The sequence below is a fragment of the Coregonus clupeaformis genome, chromosome 29 (genome assembly GCF_020615455.1).
Source record: "Coregonus clupeaformis isolate EN_2021a chromosome 29, ASM2061545v1, whole genome shotgun sequence".
Lineage (NCBI taxonomy): Eukaryota > Metazoa > Chordata > Actinopteri > Salmoniformes > Salmonidae > Coregonus > Coregonus clupeaformis.
This window is the reverse complement of record NC_059220.1, coordinates 43,141,284-43,164,087: the sequence shown is the minus strand read 5'-3', so window position 1 is coordinate 43,164,087 and position 22,804 is coordinate 43,141,284. Positions and strand designations below refer to the sequence as shown.

Genomic DNA, 22,804 nt, shown 5'->3' with positions numbered 1-22,804 from the left:
ATTCAGAAAGAGAGAGTGAGAGAGATACGATATAGTATTTATTTCAGAGAGAGACCGATACAATGTAGAGAGGGATGCAGTTACATTACTGAGGGACATTGAGAGAGGGAGCGATGGAGAGAAACGGATACAATGTTTCTTTCAGAAAGCGAAAAAGAGTTAAATTGAGAGAGGAACGGATAGTGAGGTTACAGAAAGCAGATGAGAGGAGCATTCAATAAGCGAGACTGTAATTTGACACACACACTCCAATTGAGAGGGAGGGGCAATGTATCGAGAGAATAGGGCTGTCAGAGAGAGATAAAGAGAGGAGAGAGAAAGAAAGAAAGAAAGAAAGGCCAGCTGGTTTGGGGTGGGGACCTCTCTCTGGAGCCCACAGAGCTGAGTAGGGGGTTTCTCTCCTCTCTTCCTCCACTCCTCTATGTGGGCTTCAGATTCTGCCTTTCTTTTGATGTCATCTGTGGGGAGGAAGGAGGGAGAGAGGTTCGGCTGAAACGAAAGCAACGGAAAGAAACGGGGGGGGTACAGTATAATAATAGGTTTACTGCGGTGTGAACGTGCCAAGCTTATAGCGGTGGTACAGTATAACTCTATACTTGCGTTAGACACACAGCTGCACAAAGGACTAATGTGGGCAGGTGGGTGCTTTTGAAGTGCATTTGGTTACATTAAAGTAGTTCCATAAAATAAACATTTCAAATGTAGATGTAGTTCCATAAAAACAAGCCCTATCCAAAAAGAACGACTTGTACGACAATACATACTGTATAAAAGTTAAATTGCATTGTTTACCCCTCCGTCTGTCTCCCTCTGTCCGTTTCTGTCTGTGTCTCTGTGTTCCTCTCCCACCCTCTCCCTACAGTTGGGTGTCAGTGCTGCAGAACAGTAAGGAGGAGGCCCTGAACACGGCATTGGGCGGCGACCAGCTGCAGTTCCAGGACTCTGGGCTGCAGGAGCTGGCCAGGGCCGTCATCACCGAGCTCAGACGCATGCCCGGCAACGAGGCCTGCGCCGACTGTGGAGCCCACGGTGAGACAGGAGGAGGCCTGGGGTAGAGGCCTTGGCCAGAGAGAGAGACTTAAAAAGAGACTATACCAAGGGCCAAGAGTTATTTTCTGGTCAGGTCTCATGGTCAGGAAAAAAACCCTGGCCCTAAATAGTATACAGTCCACTGTATATTATATTTTCCTACTTTTTAATACAGGGACAAATTTGTGCTCGCTAATGTCTGGACCGTCCCTGACAAAAATGTGAAGCTTTACTAAATGTGGGGGCCATTTTAAACACAGTTTTGCTCATTCCATCACAGTTTCTCTGTGCATTGTGTAACAACATGACAATCCGAGTATTTGAATACACTGACTCCATTCCTCATGTTGTCAACAGATCCTACCTGGCTCTCCACTAACCTGGGCATCCTGACATGTATAGAGTGTTCTGGGATCCACAGGGAGTTGGGAGTCCATTACTCTAGGATCCAGTCCCTCACACTGGATATGCTCAGCACTTCAGAACTACTGGTAACACACACACACACACAAATTCTAGACTTCAACAAGAGCTTCTGTCGTGGAGGTAGTTCTGTGACCTCTAGAGATATCATCTAAGCTCAGCAGGCTAACACAGTCTTAAGTTGTGACGACAACCCAGGTTCATTAGCTGGTCAGTTGAACTTCTAAACCTGTCATGCATATGAATTACTTGTATGCATACTTCTCTAACTCCTTCCGTTTGTCTGTCTGCTTCTCTGTCTGTCTGTCCACAGCTGGCGGTCAGTATAGGCAACACGCGGTTCAATGACATCATGGAGGCCAATCTTCCCAATGATTCCATCAAACCTCTCCCCCAGAGTGACATGTGAGTTCATTATAGGGCCTTGTGCTTCAGTCATGTAGTCATTGGTGGGGCAATCTTAGTTTAAGGTGACACAGTTTGACATGCCATATTGGCACCAAAAATTCAAAAACCAATGACGTTTTAGTGTGTTTTTTCTTCATTTTAGTTATTTAGCAGACGGTCTTATCCAGAGCGACTTACAAAAAAAAAAAATCATACTGGCCCCCCGTGGGAAACGAACCCAGAACCCTGGCGTTGCAAACGCGATGCTCTACCAACTGAGCTACACGGGACAAATGAGAACATTGTTATGGAATGTTTGGTGCCAACCTCAGTTCTTGAATCGACTGACTTGAAATGGAATTTGACCTCAACCCGGTGCCAACGTGGGGGAGAGTTTGTTTGCCAGTTTCGGAAAATACCTATGGCTCTGTGTGTGTCCCGTTGTGAAACTAGGAATGCCAGGAAGGAGTACATCGTGGCGAAGTATGCCGAGCGGCGCTACGTGCTGCGCAGGGACCGGGAAAGGGAGGAGGGTGAGCCGTGGCGGGTGTACGATGCCGTGACGAGCCGGGACCTCACCGCCCTGCTGCAACTACACGCCCAGGGAGAGGACCTGGCCAAACCGCTAGCACAGCCTGAAGGACAGGTACTGTTAAAGGAGACGCAGGCAGGTAGGAGGACAGGAAGTCAGACAGACAGGTACAGACAGACAGACAGAGAGACAATAAACATACGAAATTCCTAAGATCATTTCCCAGTGGAAGCTTTGAAGTGTGTGCCTCGCGGGCATCATTAGGATGCTGTTTCTAATGTAAAGAGCTGTGAAATAATTAAAAAGGCAGCTGGTTGTCCCCATATGATTTAAACAGCTAGCTTATGCTGGAAGGCTCTATTTAACATCATTCCTCTATGGGTTTGATTCAGCCAGCTGTACTATTAGAGTATTCTGTTGTATTCTATGGCGGGCTGGTTTTCTCCGAAGACTGCTGTGGATGCAGTGTCCCAAAATAGACTACAATTATTCTACACGTAATGTCATAAATGTCCCTATGTTTTTATGTTGTCAATTTCTCTCTGTTTGTGTGAACTTAATGAAGTGTGTGTGTGAGGCATCTGAGTGGTTAGTTAGAAGGCTCAGTACTGTATTTAGTCTACCACTCCCTTCTCTCTCTCTAATCGGACTCAATCTATCGTTCTCATTTTTCACCCCTCCATCCTGTCATCTCCTCTTGTTAAAATCTTACGTTCCCTCTCTTTTCTTCTTTCTTTTATCAAATTCGCCCATCTGCTGTTTTCCACTCTGGCAAGGTGTGCAATAGCACTGACATCCACACATTCTGTGTGTGCGTGTGTCTCTCGCTGTGTGTCTGTGTTGGCAGGCTCTCATTTATTATTTCAGCTTTTTGGGTCAGAGCTCATGTCTCCAGAGAGCTGAGGGAGTAGCTCATTGTATTACTCATTCATCACGCGCGCACACACAGCTCACACACCCTTTTTACAGACAGTCACACATACACACATATACAGTGGGGAGAACAAGTATTTGATACACTGCCGATTTTGCAGGTTTTCCTACTTACAAAGCATGTAGAGGTCTGTCATTTTTATCATAGGTACACTTCAACTGTGAGAGACGGAATCTCACAGAAATCCAGAAAATCACATTGTATGATTTTTAAGTAATTAATTTGTATTTTATTAAGTTAAGTATTTGATACATCAGAAAAGCAGAACTTAATATTTGGTACAGAAACCTTTGTTTGCAATTAGAGATCATACGTTTCCTGTAGGTCTTGACCAGGTTTGCACACACTGCAGCAGGGATTTTGGCCCACTCCTCCATACAGACCTTCTCCAGATCCTTCAGGTTTCGGGGCTGTCGCTGGGCAATACGGACTTTCAGCTCCCTCCAAAGATTTTCTATTGGGTTCAGGTCTGGAGACTGGCTAGGCCACTCCAGGACCTTGAGATGCTTCTTACGGAGCCACTCCTTAGTTGCCCTGGCTGTGTGTTTCGGGTCGTTGTCATGCTGGAAGACCCAGCCACGACCAATCTTCAATGCTCTTACTGAGGGAAGGAGGTTGCTGTCCAAGATCTCGCGATACATGGCCCCATCCATCCTCCCCTCAATACGGTGCAGTCGTCCTGTCCCCTTTGCACAAAAGCATCCCCAAAGGATGATGTTTCCACCTCCATGCTTCACGGTTGGGATGGTGTTCTTGGGGTTGTACTCATCCTTCTTCTTCCTCCAAACACGGCGAGTGGAGTTTAGACCAAAAAGCTATATTTTTGTCTCCTCTGGATCATCCAGATGGTCATTGGCATACTTCAGACGGGCCTGGACATGTGCTGGCTTGAGCAGGGGGACCTTGCGTGCGCTGCAGGATTTTAATCCATTACGGCGTAGTGTGTTACTCATGGTTTTCTTTGAGACTGTGGTCCCAGCTCTCTTCAGGTCATTGACCAGGTCCTGCCGTGTAGTTCTGGGCTGATCCCTCACCTTCCTCATGATCATTGATGCCCCACGAGGTGAGATCTTGCATGGAGCCCCAGACCGAGGGTGATTGACCGTCATCTTGAACTTCTTCCATTTTCTAATAATTGCGCCAACAGTTGTTGCCTTCTCACCAAGCTGCTTGCCTATTGTCCTGTAGCCCATCCCAGCCTTGTGCAGGTCTACAATTTTATCCCTGATGTCCTTACACAGCTCTCTGGTCTTGGCCATTGTGGAGAGGTTGGAGTCTGTTTGATTGAGTGTGTGGACAGGTGTCTTTTATACAGGTAACGAGTTCAAACAGGTGCAGTTAATACAGGTAATGAGTGGAGAACAGGAGGGCTTCTTAAAGAAAAACTAACAGGTCTGTGAGAGCTGGAATTCTTACTGGTTGGTAGGTGATCAAATACGTATGTCATGCAATAAAATGCAAATTAATTACTTAAAAATCATACAATGTGATTTTCTGGATTTTTGTTTTAGATTCCGTCTCTCACAGTTGAAGTGTACCTATGATAAAAATTACAGACCTCTACATGCTTTGTAAGTAGGAAAACCTGCAAAATCGGCAGTGTATCAAATACTTATTCTCCCCACTGTATATACACAGTGCTTAATGAGTTTGTCTGTTCTAGGATCTGAGAGAGACAGCTCTTCACTTGGCTGTCAGGCTGGAGGACAGGAGTTCTCTAGCCCTGGTGGACTTCCTCATTCAGAACAGGTGAGCGAGCCCCCAGGCCCTCAATACATATGGAACTAACGTCAGTGTGCTAGCGTAGCAGTCTCAGCGTCTTCCCCAGCTGAGTACAACTCAGGGGAACCGTCCTTACCACAGCTCGTTCCCTTTGGGGAACAAGGAAGGAGGAAGCAAGTATTTGACGGCTAATAACATGTTCAGAAACAGCCCAGGGGTGTATTCAGTAAGGTGAAATGTTTAGAACGTTGCAGATAGAAATGTGATCAGATCTGCTCTATATATGAATTTCTATCTGAAAGTTCTGTAACGTTGCACCCTCCTGAACAGAAGTCCTGGTTGGGGGATTCTGAATTTCCTGCTTATTCCTGGAAAACCTGGGAATTTTGGGAAAGTTACTGGAATTTTGCAACCCTAGTCACCAGTACTTAACATTAGTACTGTCTTACATACACCAGCCGCCAAAGACATAGGCCTACATGTACATAATTGACTCCAACTATCCCCACATAACAGTGGCTGTCTAGAGAAGAGGACTCGAGAGGGGAACACTGCTCTACACTACAGCGCCCAGCACCACAAAACAGAGTGCCTCAAACTGCTGCTCAAAGGAAAGGCTGTCCTCCACACAGGTACCTGGTACACACCTACACACACACACACACACACACACACACCTGTACAAACACACATACAGTGAGGGGGAAAAAGTATTTGATCCCCTGCTGATTTTGTACATTTTCCCACTGACAAAGAGATGATCAGTCTATAATTTTAATGGTAGGTTTATTTGAACAGTGAGAGACAGAATAACAACAAAAAAATCCAGAAAAACGCATGTCAAAAAAAATAAATGTTATAAATTAATTTGCATTTTAATGAGGGAAATAAGTATTTGACCCCTCTGCAAAACATGACTTAGTACTTGGTGGCAAAACCCTTGTTGGCAATCACAGAGGTCAGACGTTTCTTGTAGTTGGCCACCAGGTTTGCACATATCTCAGGAGGGATTTGTCCCACTCCTCTTTGCAGATCTTCTCCAAGTCATTAAGGTTTCGAGGCTGTTTGGCAACTCAAACCTTCAGCTCCCTCCACAGATTTTCTATGGGATTAAGGTCTGGAGACTGGCTAGGCCACTCCAGGACCTTAATGTGCTTCTTCTTGAGCCACTCCTTTGTTGCCTTGGCCGTGTGTTTTGGGTCATTGTCATGCTGGAATACCCACCCACGACCCATTTTCAATGCCCTGGCTGAGGGAAGGAGGTTCTCACCCAAGATTTGACGGTACATGGCCCCGTCCATCGTCCCTTTGATGCGGTGAAGTTGTCCTGTCCCCTTAGTAGAAAAACACCCCCAAAGCATAATGTTTCCACCTCCATGTTTGACGGTGGGGATGGTGTTCTCTGGGTCATAGGCATTATTCTTACTCCTCCAAACACGGCGAGTTGAGTTGATGCCAAAGAGCTCGATTTTTGGTCTCATCTGACCACAACACTTTCACCCAGTTCTCCTCTGAATCATTCAGATGTTCATTGGCAAACTTCAGACGGCCCTGTATATGTGCTTTCTTGAGCAGGGGGACCTTGCGGGCGCTTCAGGATTTCAGTCCTTCACGGCGTAGTGTGTTACCAATTGTTTTCTTGGTGACTATGGTCCCAGCTGCCTTGAGATCATTGACAAGATCCTCCCGTGTAGTTCTGGGCTGATTCCTCACCGTTCTCATGATCATTGCAACTCCACGAGGTGAGATCTTGCATGGAGCCCCAGGCCGAGGGAGATTGACAGGTCTTTTGTGTTTCTTCCATTTGCGAATAATCGCACCAACTGATGTCACCTTCTCACCAAGCTGCTTGGCGATGGTCTTGTAGCCCATTCCAGCCTTGTGTAGGTCTACAATCTTGTCCCTGACATCCTTGGAGAGCTCTTTGGTCTTAGCTATGGTGGAGAGTTTGGAATCTGATTGATTGATTGCTTCTGTGGACAGGTGTCTTTTATACAGGTAACAAACTGAGATTAGGAGCACTCCCTTTAAGAGTGTGCTCTAATCTCAGCTCGTTACCTGTATAAAAGACACCTGTGAGCCAGAAATCTTTCTGATTGAGAGGGGGTCAAATGCTTATTTCCCTCATTTAAAATGCAAATCAATGTATACAATTTCTGACATGCGTTTTTCTGGATTTTTTGTTGTTATTCTGTCTCTCACTTTTAAAAAATTATAGACTGATCATGTCAGTGGGCAAATGTACAAAATCAGCAGGGGATCAAATACTTTTTTCCCTCACTGTATGTCGACATATGACTCGATTTACTGTGGATATAGATAGTTTTGTACCTGTTTCCTCCAGCATCTTCACAAGGTCCTTTGCTGTTGTTCTGGGATTGATTTGCACTTTTCGCACCAAAGTACGTTAATCTCTAGGAGACAGAACGCGTCTCCTTCCTGAGTGGTATTACATTTTATATTTTAGTCATTTAGCAGACGCTCTTATCCAGAGCTACTTACAGTTAGTGAGTGCATACATTTTTTAAATTTTTTTAATTTTTTTAAATATATTTTTCTCACTGGCCCCCCGTGGGAATCAAACCCACATCCCTGGCGTTGCAAACACCATGCTCTACCAACTGAGCTACATCCCTACCGGCCATTCCCTCCCCTGCCCTGGACGACGCTGGGCCAATTGTGCGCCACCCCATGGGTCTCCCGGTCGCGGCAGGCTACGACAGAGCCTGGATTCGAACCAGGATCTCTAGTGGCATAGCTAGCACTGCGATGCAGTGCCTTAGACCACTGCGCCACTCGGGAGACGGCTATGTGGTCCCATGGTGTTTATACTTGCATACTATTGTTTGTACAGATGAACGTGGTACCTTCAGGTGTTTGGAAATTGTTCCCAAGGATGAACCAGACTTGTGGAGGTCTACAATTTTATTTCTGGTCTTGGCTGATTTCTTTTGATTGTCCCATGATGTCAAGCAAAGAGGCACTGAGTTTGAAGGTAGGCCTTGAAATACATCCACAGGTACAACTCCAATTGACTCAAATTATGTCAATTAGCCTATCAGAAGCTTCTAAAGCCATGACATCATTTTCTGGAATTTTCCAAGCTGTTTAAAGGCACAGTCAACTAAGTGTATGTACACTTCTGACCCACTGGAATTGTGATACAGTGAATTATAAGTGAAATTATCTGACTGTAAACAATTGTTGGAAAAATGACTTGTGTCATGCACAAAGTAGATGTCCTAACCAACTTGCCAAAATGATAGTTTGTTAACAAGAAATGTGTGGAGTGGTTGAAAAACGATGTTTAATGACTCCAACCTAAGTGTATGTAAACTTCCGACATCAACAGTATACATACATACATACACACACACATATATATATATATTTTTTTTATGTATATGTGTGCCTTCAAAGTATTCATACCCCCTGACTTATTCCACATTTTGTTGTTACAGCCTGTATTAAAAAATGGATGAAATATTTTTTTCTCACCCATCGATCTACACACAATACCCCATAATGACAAAGTGAAAACATGTTTTAATCAATCTTTGCACATTTATTGAAAATTAAATACAGAAATCTTTCATTTTCATAAGTATTCACACCCAAGAGTCAATACTCTGTAGGCGCCTTTGGCAGTAATTACAGCTGTGAGTCTTTCTGGGTAAGTCTCTAAGAGCTTTCCACACCTGTATTGTGCAACATATGGCCATTATTCTTTTCAAAATTCTTCAAGCTCTGTCAAATTGGTTGTTGATCATTGCTAGACAAACATTTTCAAGTCTTGCCATATATTTTCAAGCAGATTTAAGTCAAAACTGTAACTCGGCCACAGGAACATTCACTGTCTTAGTGGTAAGCAACTCCAGTGTAGATTTGCCCTTGTGTTTTTGGTTATTGTCTTGCTGAAAGGTGAATTAATCTCCCAGTGTCTGATGGAAAGCAGACTTAACCAGGTTTTCCTTTAGGATTTTGCCTGTGCTTAGTTCCATTCTGTTTCTTTTTTATCCTGAAAAACTCCCTAGTCCTTAATGATTACAAGCAAACCCATAACATGATGCAGCCAACACTATGCTTGAAAATATGGAGAGTGATACTCAGTAATTTGTTGTATTGGATTTGCCCAAACATAACACTTTGTATTCAGGACAAAAAGTTAATTGCTTTGCCACATTTTTTGCAGTATTACTTTAGTGCCTTGTCGCAAACAGGATGCATGTTTTGGAATATTTTTATTTTGTACAGGCTTCTTTTCACTCTGTCAATTAGGTTAGTGTTGTGGAGTAACTACAATGTTGTTGATCTATCCTCCGTTTTCTCCTATCACAGCCATTAAACTCTAACTGTTTTAATGTCACCATTGGCCTATATATAAAAATACATACACACACACAGTGCTTGTAAATTGGATTATATAGCGATACCACAGTTAGTTTAGTCTTCTTTCTCTCTGTGTGTGTCGTCGTCCAGTGAATTCATCAGGAGAGACAGCTCTGGACATCGCCAGGAGACTGCAGCACCCCCAGTGTGTAGAACTGGTAAGACATGACTGACACTAGCTATGTCCCAAATGGCACCCTATTCCACATAGTACACTACTTTTGACCAGAGTCCTATGGGCCCTGGTCAGAATTATTGCACTACATAGGGAAAGGGGCATAATTTGGGATGCAGCCACTGACCCTTAGTTTACAGTCAACTCTCAGTGCTAATACAGGCTTTATTTTCCTACTAGCTCTTATCTCTCCCTGGTAAACCTGCTCAGACCCTGTTCAATTTCCTGTCTTCCTTCCTATCAGTTATGGAACAATAAATAACATGCACAATCTCATATTATTTGTCACAAATAGCTCGTTGCTTAATCCTCATAGTAAAGTCCGTAATGAAAGAAATGGGCAGTGTGTGTTGTCCGTTTGATTTCCTGTCCTCTTATCCTTGGGTCTGTTACTGGACAACTGTATCCAATCCTTCCTGTTGAAAAAGGGATAAGCCAAGTTACCTGATACTGAAGTTGCTGTTTCAGTCAAGGTTGGGGTCAATTTCAATTCCAGTCAATTCAGCCAAGTTACAATTCCAAATGCACATTTTCCAAAGTGAAAAGCATTGAAGAGAGTTGATATTGAATTGGAATTGACCCCAACCCTGGTTTCAATCGTCTTTTGTGACAGACTTAAGAATACATTTTAACATTATCAAGTAGCTGGCCAGCACACGTGAGATTTGGTTCTGGGTTCCGAGACAACGGTTTCAGTGGTGTTAACAGTTGCCCCAAAGCTAGAATGTTAGTTCATTTTCTGGATGATATTCAAGTTTTTACATTTACGTCATTTAGCAGACGCTCTTATCCAGAGCGACTTTTTTAATTCATTTAATGACTTCTGATAGGAGCATGCAATGACTTGTTGCGGTATGTTTGTACTCTGAGTCAAATATGGATTTGTAGCTGCACGATTGACGTGTGTGCATCCCTGTGTTGTAGCTGGAGCTGGCCCAGAGTGGGAAGTTCAACAGTCAGATCCATGTGGAGTACATGTGGGAGACACAGAGCCAGGATATGTACGACAGCGAAGATGAACTGGATGAGAGGGTATGCACACACACTAACCGCTGTACAACCAACCACTAACCACTGTACAACCAATGCACTAGGGCAGGGGTAGGCAACCCTGGCCCTGGAGTGCTGCAGGCACTTCATGTTATTGATTTGAACCGACCTGGAAGACCAGGTGTGTTGAATTTAGGCAATTACTGATTGATTAGCTCATTTGGTCAAGTGTGGTGCCTAGTTGGAACAAAATCCTGCAATACCTGCAGCACTCCCAGGAACAGGGTTGCCTAGCCCTGCACTAGGGTTTAGTGTTCCCCTCGGTGCAACCACACTCTGCTTGTATCGCTCACTATTATGCTTGACTTAGTCATGGGGAGATGCAGGAGCAGGTGAGATAGAGCCAAATGCCCTGTTGGATTACTTTAGAAATGCATCCTTCCTTCTTACTTTCCCTGAAGTAATTATTCATCTGAAGTGGTTGGATTGGTGGAAATAACGTGGTCACTTTGTTTTCACCTATCCAATCACTTATAGATCTGTTCTTACCTCAAGGAAACAATGACGGAAGGTTTAAAAAAAAAAAAAAAGTATTCGAACAGGGCCAGATACTTTGCCATAAAGGTAGGCTAGGTGGAATTTTCATCATATTGCTTACACCTTTCCAGTTCTTTCAGATCCAAGTGTCTAGGGGTAAGGGCTGGGAACTTGGCTTCTATGGTCATTAAACAATGAATGTCGCCCTCGCTCTTCCCCCAAGGTGAGCCTCTTACCCAGGAACCTGCGATCCTCTCTGCCCTATAACGGGGGCGTGGGCGCCTCGCCCTCCCGCTGGAGCTTCGCCAACGCCCCTGTGGCGTGTAAGACCTACGAGAACGTGGACTTCCTGTACCGCAACCCCCCCGCCAACAGTGCCCCATCTGGCGCCCTCATGCCCCCACCGCCGCTGCCCGCTAAAGCCATCATGAGAGGTGAGCCTCTGCCACACACACATAATCTCTTTCCATTAGATCTTCAAACACTGAAATGAGGGCTCAATTTCTCTTTCCACTATTCAAGGAAGAATGAATTGAGAGACTGTTTTGTATGGCAAAGTCGGTTCCTGTGCCTCTCTTACTCACCTGCTACCGTCTCCCTCTCTCCCCACCTCCAGGCCGCTCGGACCCCCAGATCTCCGTGTCCACCCAGGAGGGGGGCCGCAAATCCCCCCGGCGCTGCTGCTCCAACCCTGCCCCCCAGTCCAGCCCCCCCTCCCCAATGTTGGAGGGTCAGACCCAGGGGGGGTGGCCACCCAGATCACCCCACGGCCAGGGGGGTCCGGTGAGGGGACAGAGACCAACCGTAGCCTGGGAGGGTCAGGCTAATACTGGCTCATGGTCTGGGGCCTTAGACAGCAGCACCAAGTCCACCTCCCCTCAGAACCACATAGGACCCGTCAGGTAATAACAATAAATTTTTTTTAACTTCAAAAGCCCTTTTCCTGATAGAAGCATGAAAAGTCTAACATTTGTTTTGTCACAACCCCATTAAGAAAGATAATTCCCATCCTAAGAACTGTTTTGGGGAAAACAGCTTTTGTTTTGCTGTGTGCTTTTGGACAGCATGCAGCAGTAGTTAACTGCAGTGCACAATTATTTTATCTTACAGCGCCCTCTATTGGCACCTAGTGAATTTCCTCTGAGGTGGTCAGTAAACTATTAAATTCAGCCTACTCTCTAACAGTAATGTCCTCAATGAACCCCTGCTTTCTCAATTTCAAATGCTAAGGAATGTGATTGATGATAACATTTATTTATTTTGCTTAACATACATACATGTACAGTACACTGACATTTCATGTATCCCATTTTATAAACTGGTTGGTTCGAGCCCTGAATGCTGATTGGCTGACAGCCGTGGTATTTCAGACCATATACCACGGGTATGACAAAACATTTATTTATACTGCTCTAATTATGTTGGTAACAAGTTTATAATAGCAATAAGGAATCTCGGGGGTTTGTGGTATATGGCCAATATACCACGGCTAACTCCTGTATCCAGGCACTCCGCATTGCGTCGTGCATAAGAACAGCCCTTAGCCGTGATATATTGGCCATATACCACACCACTTACTGCTTAAGTATACCATATGTCCTATCCCAGTGAGCACAAGACATTGAAAAGCAGTCTTTTCAACCAACGTCTTTTGCTCATAGGGATGCATCTGTGAGTAGATGAAGCCCTTGTGAGTGTATGAGTGTTTTACCAACATGTCCTCTCTTCCCCACCTAGCTCAGAGAAGACGACGTCGTACAGGAGGAACAATAGTGGAGGACAAGGGAAATGTTGTACAGCCGTGACCTCTCCCAGCTGTGTGGCACTTGGCAGTCAGGAGGAGCTGTACTGCAGCTTCGTAACTAACGACCCCGCCCCTGGCTCCACACCTGCAGCCGCACCCACCATCTCCCCCATCACTGTGCCCGCCCCGCGCCCTCGCAGAAATGCCATGGTACATATAATAGGCTACAGCGAGCATGCACACAGAGACATACATTTTTTTGGTCCATGAGTTCTTCGAACTCTGGGTATGTAGAAAAACTGCTTAATTTCCAGAACCTCACACTATCCCTTTAACATTACTGTGTATATCTAATGTGGTTCGTATAAGTATGTGTTCTAACATCGTATAACTACTGTACAGTATTTTTGTATAAGACAATAGTAATCAATCAAATTCATTTATAAAGCTTTTTACATCAGCAGATGTCATAAAGTGCTTATACAGTGATGCGCGGGTTGAGTCATAACCCGCAGTCCCCGCCGTTATATCCGGGGAGGACGGGTTTAGGGTCACTAAATATTGTGTGGATGAAGGGCGGGTGGGTGGTGGGTGGTTTGAATAAAGAGAAAACAAAAAAAATCCATAAATGTATAATTCTTGTCAAATTAATATCAATAGGCTACATAAAGGTTGTTCTTGTATTTCTTCTGCCATTAGTGCATAAGCCTAAGCATCAGGGCCTAAATATACGCGCGCCAAATAAATACATGTTGAAGAAAAACGTAATTGTTCAATACATTACAGAAAAAAAGGGAACTGTAAAGTGCATTTTCTATATTTGCGGGTCGGGTGCGGGCCTCCGATTTTTATCACATATAGTCGGGCTGTTGAGGACAGCTTATTAGCAATTGCGGGTGGGTGCGGGTGAACAAACAGCTGACCCACGCATCACTATAACACAATGTGAAAATATGAGCAATAGAATATACCTGAAAAGACTGACATGGATATCATTGGCTGCTTATACTCCACATTCAGCAAGTAGGCATTTCTATACATACTGTATGCCTGTGTAAGAGCGTGTCTGTAAAGTGCGTCTGTGTGTGTGAGGTATCTAAGAGCCGGCCCACACAGAAGAAGGTCAAGGCGCTGGTGGACTGCAGAGCTGTCGGCTCGGACCAGCTGGCCTTCTTCAAGGATGAGGTCATTGTTGTCACAGCCACCGAGGACCCCCACTGGTGGGTGAGTAGAAATACACCTCTTATTTACCTATTGACCATTATGTATTTGTTTTATGTTTTAATTCATTTTTAATAACAGGTTTAACACAAAGTTCAGCTATTTATCTTTCTTCCAACCTAGCTCTTTTTTTAACCTATTCTCATTGAGAGAAAAATCTCTTGCTATATCTTATCACGAAAAAAAAACAACTGGAAGTTTTTCTTTGGTGTATCACGTTCAGCATAAAGACAAAAAATACAAGGCATAGATAGCCCTTACATTTAATTTCCCTGTATCTGAAATCTATCCCTCCATGTTCTCCATCTATTTGGTCATTCATCTTGATGGTTTTTATGCCTACAGGTTGGCCACATCGAGGGCTATCCATCCAGAAGTGGGACATTCCCAGTGAACTATGTCCATAAACTAGGGCACTGACTAGTCATAGCCATGGAATAACCTAAGCTCTACGCCCTACCCTTACGCTTAGTACGTCACTTACCTGGGAAACCAAAAGGCTGGAACGAACGCTCTTGAACCGGCTCATTCAAAGACAAAAACACTTTCTCGCTTTCCTGGTCATTTTTTAAAAATATGATATTCTGAACTATGAACCACTTTGATGTGTTGTGATCTGAGGGCTATATCGACTCTGCATACACTCAATTGTACATACAGACACTTAAGGAAGTCACTATAAAATAATAAAGTATGAAAGAAAGGGGGCACAGGGAGGAATGCCACCCTATGAGAAAAGAGTGATGAGAAATGCCTCCCTCCACCTTTGACCCCTCCACTTGTAAAACATACAAGTATTAAAGGGTATTTACCACACCTCACTGCTTGGGGAAAACGCTAACTACAGCCCCAGCCACATAACTGTTGGAGAAGTTGGCGTTGAAATTTGGAGCTGGAATTTGTGCGTGTGTTCGTGCGTGTGTCAGCCTGTGCGTGAGCATAACTGTTGGACTACCTTGCAGTGAGTCTGGAGAATGTGTGCTGTGTATCCAGTATAAAAGAGGGTGAATAACCTACATTGTCCACTGCCTTCCTGGAAACTAAGGAGACTAGGAGATTCATGCTATGTCATTTACAGTTGTCGGATGCAATGAATACCTGCTCAGTGACCGGTGGCATTGATGTCTGTGGCTGGAACGACCTGGAACTGAAAGCCAGACAAAGTGCCTTTGTGGGTGCCAGCCTGTCTCCCTGGGCCTCCGGGGCTCTCAGGCTGCCGCTCTGAAATGGAACTCTAGCGTCTAAGCTGGTTTTGGGCCAGACTCCAGCTCCGACTGGAGGTCTGGCTGGTGCCTGGGTGATTCGGTTTCCTCCAGTCTCCAGAGGCAGAGGAGTCTCTCTACACAGTATGCAGAGTACAGGAAGAGACTGTCACTGCAGTGAAATACACAGCTGGATTGTATTCAATAGGCACCAAACGGACTTAAACAGGAAAAGACTAACTGAACTGATCCAATAAGAAATGTTCATGTTTGTTTTCCACTGCAAAATGTTGTCTGTTACCAGGAATCCGACAGAATACTGTCTCATAATACAATTTCATAAGCACTTTTTAATGCCGCTGATAGGGAACCTAAAGCTCAGTATGAGATCTGACTTAAGTGTCTTATACAACTGGTTTATCTGTCCACAAGTGAAGCTATGCCTGCTATGGGCATAATGGGCTCTCGTAGGACAGACAACGATACAACCCTTTTAGAGATGAGGATCTGTAGCTTTTCAGCTGTGCAGGTATTTCCACGCCTGTTTGCATTCCTGGAGTTAGACAGGGGGTTATTGAAGGTTTGTTTAGCTTTCTATAGATCGAGTCACTGTGCCAATAAATATACAAGCAAATAAGTGCATGATCACATGAATGTGCATGGATCCAGGGACGGACTGAAAGATTAGGGCAAACCATTGAGTGCATGTTGCACTCTGTTGTACAAATGTAAAAAACACATCTGTTGCATGTTGGAAACATTTATATATAACATTTATCACCCAGTGTTGTAAAATTGCTGAGTATCAGATTCGATGCATTATCTTTACATACTGTACCATACTTTCTCATGTTCCACTACTCACTCTCTGTCTCTCTCTCTCTCATGTAAATGATACTTGTTTGTTGTGAACATCACTTCGATTCTATAAACTCTTATCTGTGCCAGTGGAGCAACAAGGCATGGGATCTGGAGTAGCGGTGGCCCAGTCAGTACAGTGCACTCTACTGGGTTGGGCCAGTGCTCTGAGGTAGGAACCCTTTGAATAATTGAGTGAGCAAGAAAGGAAATATAACCCCCGGTTTCCTACTGATGACTCCAATAAAACCAACTGAGACAGAGGAATGAGAGGTGTGCTGGAGCCCCCCAGGCCCTATATACGCTTCACTTTAAGTTTGACTGTGAGCTTGAATAGGGCTGCGTCCCAATACTCTATCGTTTTCTTTATGGGTACTATCAGATCAGTGGTTGTGAGGGAGAGGAAGCTAGGGAAGAAAGCTATTTTACATTATTGGACTAATGGAGTTTATGGAGAGCTATGTGAAGGCACTTGTTCTTCCATGTCTTCGTATCATTGAGACATATATACACCAAGCAAGCGGCACCATGAAGACCAAGGAGCTCTCCAAACAGGTCAGGGACAAAGTTGTGGAGAAGTACAGATCAGGGTTGGGTTATATAAAAATAAATCCAAAACTTTGAACATCACAACAAACCTGCCAAGAGAGGGCCGCCCACCAAAACTCACGGACCAGGCAAGGAGGGCATTAATCAGAGAGGCAATAAAGACACCAAAGATAACCCTGAAGAAGCTGCAAAGCTCCACAGCGGAGATTGGAGTATCTGTCCATAGGACCACTTCAAGCCGTACACTCCACAGAGCTGGGCTTTACGGAAGAGTGGCCAGAAAAAAGCCGTTGCTTAAAGAAAAAAATAAGCAAACACGTTTGGTGTTTGCCAAAAGGCATGTGGGAGACTCCCCAAACATATGGAAGAATGTACTCTGGTCAGATGAGACTAAAATTGAGCTTTTTGGCCATCAAGGAAAACGCTATGTCTGGCGCAAACCCAACACCTCTCATCACCCCAAGAACACCATTCCCACAGTGAAGCATGGTGGTGGCAGCATCATTCTGTGGGGATGTTTTTCATCGGCAGGGGCTGGGAAACTGGTCAGAATTGAAGGAATGATGGATGGCGCTAAATACAGGGAAATTCTTGAGGGAAACCTGTTTCTGTCTTCCAGAGATTTGAGACTGGGACGGAGGTTCACCTTCCAGCAGGACAAGGACCCTAAGCATACTGCTAAAGCAACACTTGAGTGGTTTAAGGGGAAACATTGAAATGTCTTGGAATGGCCTAGTCAAAGCCCAGACCTCAATCCAATTGAGAATCTGTGGTATGACTTAAAGATTGCTGTACACCAGCGGAACCCATCCAACTTGAAGGAGCTGGAGCAGTTTTGCCTTGAAGAATGGGCAAAAATTCCAGTGGCTAGATGTGCCATAGCTGTAATTGCTCCAAAAGGGGCTCTACAAAGTATTGACTTTGGGGGGGTGAATAGTTATGCACGCTCAAGTTTTCTGTTTTTTTTGTCTTATTTCTTGTTTGTTTCACAAGAGAAAATATTTTGCATCTTCAATGTGGTAGGCATGTTGTGTAAATCAAATGATACAAACCCTCCAAAAATCCATTTTAATTCCAGGTTGTAATTCAACAAAATAGGAAAAATGCCAAGGGCGTGAATACTATCGCAAGCCACTGTAGATCCTGAATCGATCTCTATGGTTGAGACTTTGTCACATGGTTTCTGTGAAGTTCTATCTTACGTTATCAATATAATGGAATATTTCTGTCATTTCATTATTAGCAAGTATTTGTAATATAGTATGTGTTTTGCACTCTTTATGTCCTTTCCACATGTGATGTGATTTTTAAGCTCCACCAGCGATTATTAAAGAAGACTTAACATCTGACAGTTTTATGCTGTATTCCATATTTGTATTATGGAAAGTTTGGTCACTTTCAGAATGGATTTACATTATAATCAATGTATTGATGCAGGAAACTTTTGTTTTCATACATAACGCCTGAGAGATAATTATGTAAAATATGAATGGCCTTCAGTATCCAAAAATAAAAAGATGGAGAGTGTAGAGCAGAATGCCTGAGATGGATTGCATGTGATAGATACTGGAACTAACAATAGTTGAAAGTGATTGTTCTGATTGCTTAGAAATCTCATCCTCATGATGCACACTCGTATAGATCGAAATACTGACGGTATAAGACTTGTTTTATTGAAAACATCCAATAAGAAAAATAGTTTTGTAAACTAGACATTAGATGAGAGTACAAGCTAATAATAGCTTGCATGTATTCATAAAGCTATCACTAAAACATCATTTTGACCATTACAATCACTAAAAATGTATTTAAAATCTATGAATCTATTAATGCCAGTTAATCTAATGTTTGGGGGTTACTCACCAAAAATACCTACTCTGTTACATTTGTGAAATGGGGGCTTATAACAAATGGAATTAAAATGGAACACTCAATTTATTTTTGGAACATTCCTCAACCTACCCCTAACAAAAACACACATGTCCTCCACCCCTACTTTACCTTCCAACCAATGTCCTCATCCACCGCAAATCATCCAAAACCCCTAGGATTAAAACAGTACAGCCCACGTCACCTATTACAGGGATTACCATTATACACAGCCTGTGTTTTGGGATCACAACCTTTTTATTGAATGCTCTTACTGAATGTGCACTCTGTAAGAAAACTGTAGTGTGTGTGTGTGCACACTAAGAAACACACAGGCCTAATGGGACCAGAGAGCTGGTGTAAGGGACGGTCTGGTCCTCATAGTGGGCAGTAGCAGAACTGTTTGGATCGTTATCCCAGGCGGGCATCAGTGAGGTGGCTGGTTGTCGAAGGGCTCTATTCAATCTGATCCGCTTTAGCCGACATCCACATAGCGGTTGTTTTGGCGGCGTCTGAGCTGTCAAATCCACAAGCGGCTCCTGGCATTATACCTAAAGGCCTAAATCTAGGCCTAAGTGACAGATATTACATCACTCCTGGCTCGGGACAGACCGAGGAAAAGAGGGTCAGGGTGCCACATGGCTTAGCCTTGGATGTGATATACTGTATCTAATAACACTGTACATCAGGTTAAAGGCTTAACTGTCATGCTGTATGTAATACTGTACATTCATAAATGGCATCCTGTATCATAAATCATCCTCACTGTCATATAGGACATTAAACATTATGTAATATATACAGTACCAGCTCATAATAAAATCCAACACAGCCTCCGTATAACTCAGATCAGTATTAGAATAGGTAAATCACGTTTTTCATTTTTAAATACAGTGGGGAGAACAAGTATTTGATACACCGATGATTTTGCTGTTTTTCCTACTTACAAAGCATGTAGAGGTCTGTAATTTTTATCATAGGTACACTTCAACTGTGAGAGACGGAATCTCACAGAAATCCAGAAAATCACATTGTATGATTTTTAAGTAATTCATTTGCATTTTATTGCATGACATAAGTATTTGATACATCAGAAAAGCAGAACTTAATATTTGGTACAGAAACCTTTGTTTGCAATTACTGAGATCATACGTTTCCTGTAGGTCTTGACCAGGTTTGCACACACTGCATCAGGGATTTTGGCCCACTCCTCCATACAGACCTTCTCCAGATCCTTCAGGTTTCGGGGCTGTCGCTGGGCAATACGGACTTTCAGCTCCTTCCAAAGATTTTCTATTGGGTTTAGGTCTGGAGACTGGCTAGGCCACTCCAGGACCTTGAGATGCTTCTTACGGAGCCACTCCTTAGTTGCCCTGGCTGTGTGTTTCGGGTCGTTGTCATGCTGGAAAACCCAGCCACGACCCATCTTCAATGCTCTTACTGAGGGAAGGAGGTTGTTGGCCAACATCTCGCGATACATAGCCCCATCCATCCTCCCCTCAATACGGTGCAGTCGTCCTGTCCCCTTTGCAGAAAAGCATCCCCAAAGAATGATGTTTCCACCACCATGCTTCATGGTTGGGATGGTGTTCTTGGGGTTGTACTCATTCTTCTTCTTCCTCCAAACACGGCGAGTGGAGTTTAGACCAAAAAGCTCTATTTTTGTCTCATCACACCACATTACCTTCTCCCATTCCTCCTCTGGATCATCCAGATGGTCATTGGCAAACTTCAGACGGGCCTGGACATGCGCTGGCTTGAGCAGGGGGACCTTGCGTGCGCTGCAGGATTTTAATCCATGACGGCGTAGTGTGTAACTAATGGTTTTCTTTGAGACTGTGGTCCCAGCTCTCTTCAGGTCATTGACCAGGTCCTGCCGTGTAGTTCTGGGCTGATCCCTCACATTCCTTATGATCATTGATGCCCCACGAGGTGAGATCTTGCATGGAGCCCCAGACCGAGGTTGACTGACCGTCATCTTGAACTTCTTCCATTTTCTAATAATTGCGCCAACAGTTGTTGCCTTCTCACCAAGCTGCTTGCCTATTGTCCTGTAGCCCATCCCAGCCTTGTGCAGGTCTACAATTTTATCCCTGATGTCCTTACACAGCTCTCTGGTCTTGGCCATTGTGGAGAGGTTAGAGTCTGTTTGATTGAGTGTGTGGACAGGTGTTTTGTATACAGGTAACGAGTTCAAACAGGTGCAGTTAATACAGGCAATGAGTGGAGAACAGGAGGGCTTCTTAAAGAAAAACGAACAGGTCTGTGAGAGCCGGAATTCTTACTGGTTGGTAGGTGATCAAATACTTATGTCATGCAATAAAATGCAAATTAATTACTTAAAAATCATACAATGTGATTTTCTGGATTTTTGTTTTAGATTCCGTCTCTCACAGTTGAAGTGTACCTATGATAAAAATTACAGACCTCTACATTCTTTGTAAGTAGGAAAACCTGCAAAATCGGCAGTGTATCAAATACTTGTTCTCCCCACTGTATATACACTGCTCAAAAAAATTAAGGGAACACTAAAATAACACATGAGTGAAATAATCTTATTAAATACTTTTTTCTTTACATAGTTGAATGTGCTGACAACAAAATCACACAAAAATTATCAATGGAAATCAAATGTATCAACCCATGGAGGTCTGGATTTGGAGTCACCCTCAAAATTAAAGTGGAAAACCACACTACAGGCTGATCCAACTTTGATGTAATGTCCTTAAAACAAGTCAAAATGAGGCTCAGTAGTGTGTGTGGCCTCCACGTGCCTGTATAACCTCCCTACAACGCCTGGGCATGCTCCTGATGAGGTGGCGGATGGTCTCCTGAGGGATCTCCTCCCAGACCTGGACTAAAGCATCCGCCAACTCCTGGACAGTCTATGGTGCAACGTGGCGTTGGTGGATGGAGCGAGAGATGATGTCCCAGATGTGCTCAATTGGATTCAGGTCTGGGGAACGGGCGGGCCAGTCCATAGCATCAATGCCTTCCTCTTGCAGGAACTGCTGACACACTCCAGCCACATGAGGTCTAGCATTGTCTTGCATTAGGAGGAACCCAGGGCCAACCGCACCAGCATATGGTCTCACAAGGGGTCTGAGGATCTCATCTCGGTACCTAATGGCAGTCAGGCTACCTCTGGCGAGCACATGGAGGACTGTGCGGCCCCCCAAAGAAATGCCACCCCACACCATGACTGACCCACCGCCAAACCGGTCATGCTGGAGGATGTTGCAGGCAGCAGAACGTTCTCCACGGCGTCTCCAGACTCTGTCACGTCTGTCACGTGCTCAGTGTGAACCTGCTTTCATCTGTGAAGAGCACAGGGCGCCAGTGGCGAATTTGCCACTTGGTGTTCTCTGGCAAATGCCAAACGTCCTGCACGGTGTTGGACTGTAAGCACAACCCCCACCTGTGGACGTCGGGCCCTCATACCACTCTCATGGAGTCTGTTTCTGACCGTTTGAGCAGACACATGCACATTTGTGGCCTGCTGGAGGTCATTTTGCAGCGCTCTGGCAGTGCTCCTCCTGCTCCTCCTTGCACAAAGGCGGAGGTAGTGGTCCTGCTGCTGGGTTGTTGCCCTCCTACGGCCTCCTCCACGTCTCCTGATGTACTGGCCTGTCTCCTGGTAGTGCCTCCATGCTCTGGACATAACGCTGACAGACACAGCAAACCTTCTTGCCACAGCTCGCATTGATGTGCCATCCTGGATGAGCTGCACTACCTGAGCCACTTGTGTGGGTTGTAGACTCCGTCTCATGCTACCACTAGAGTGAAAGCACCGCCAGCATTCAAAAGTGACCAAAACATCAGCCAGGAAGCATAGGAACTGAGAAGTGGTCTGTGGTCACCACCTGCAGAACCACTTCTTTATTGGGGGTGTCTTGCTAATTGCCTATAATTTCCACCTGTTGTCTATTCCATTTGCACAACAGCATGTGACATTTATTGTCAATCAGTGTTGCTTCCTAAGTGGACAGTTTGATTTCACAGAAGTGTGATTGACTTGGAGTTACATTGTTGTTTAAGTGTTCCCTTTAATTTTTTTGAGCAGTGTATGTGTATGTATGTATGTATGTATGTATGTATATACATACATACATACATACATACATACATACATACATACATACATACATACATACATACATACATACATACATACATACATACATACATACATACATACATACATACAGTGGGGAGAACAAGTATTTGATACACTGCCGATTTT

At 44.2% G+C, this 22,804-nt stretch overlaps 1 protein-coding gene across 3 annotated transcripts in view; it reads left to right on the top strand.

Annotated features, from left to right (window-relative positions):
- Nucleotides 1-16,728, top strand: part of LOC121545130 (arf-GAP with SH3 domain, ANK repeat and PH domain-containing protein 3) — a 55,956-nt gene extending 39,228 nt beyond the window's left edge. The window contains exons 14-26 of one of the 3 annotated variants that reach the window (XM_045209213.1): nucleotides 863-1,029; nucleotides 1,387-1,520; nucleotides 1,766-1,857; nucleotides 2,293-2,485; nucleotides 4,969-5,054; nucleotides 5,544-5,659; nucleotides 9,507-9,574; nucleotides 10,516-10,623; nucleotides 11,342-11,552; nucleotides 11,735-12,020; nucleotides 12,856-13,072; nucleotides 13,964-14,086; nucleotides 14,429-16,728. In XM_045209213.1, the coding sequence (XP_045065148.1) occupies nucleotides 863-1,029; nucleotides 1,387-1,520; nucleotides 1,766-1,857; nucleotides 2,293-2,485; nucleotides 4,969-5,054; nucleotides 5,544-5,659; nucleotides 9,507-9,574; nucleotides 10,516-10,623; nucleotides 11,342-11,552; nucleotides 11,735-12,020; nucleotides 12,856-13,072; nucleotides 13,964-14,086; nucleotides 14,429-14,503 (1,876 nt within the window). In that variant the 3' untranslated portion in view covers nucleotides 14,504-16,728. Of the gene's footprint in view, nucleotides 1-862; nucleotides 1,030-1,386; nucleotides 1,521-1,765; nucleotides 1,858-2,292; nucleotides 2,486-4,968; nucleotides 5,055-5,543; nucleotides 5,660-9,506; nucleotides 9,575-10,515; nucleotides 10,624-11,341; nucleotides 11,553-11,734; nucleotides 12,021-12,855; nucleotides 13,073-13,954; nucleotides 14,087-14,428 lie in introns of all 3 variants that reach the window. The other 2 variants (XM_045209214.1, XM_041855545.2) reach the window with 2 other exon arrangements.
- The last annotated feature ends 6,076 nt before the right edge of the window (nucleotides 16,729-22,804 follow it).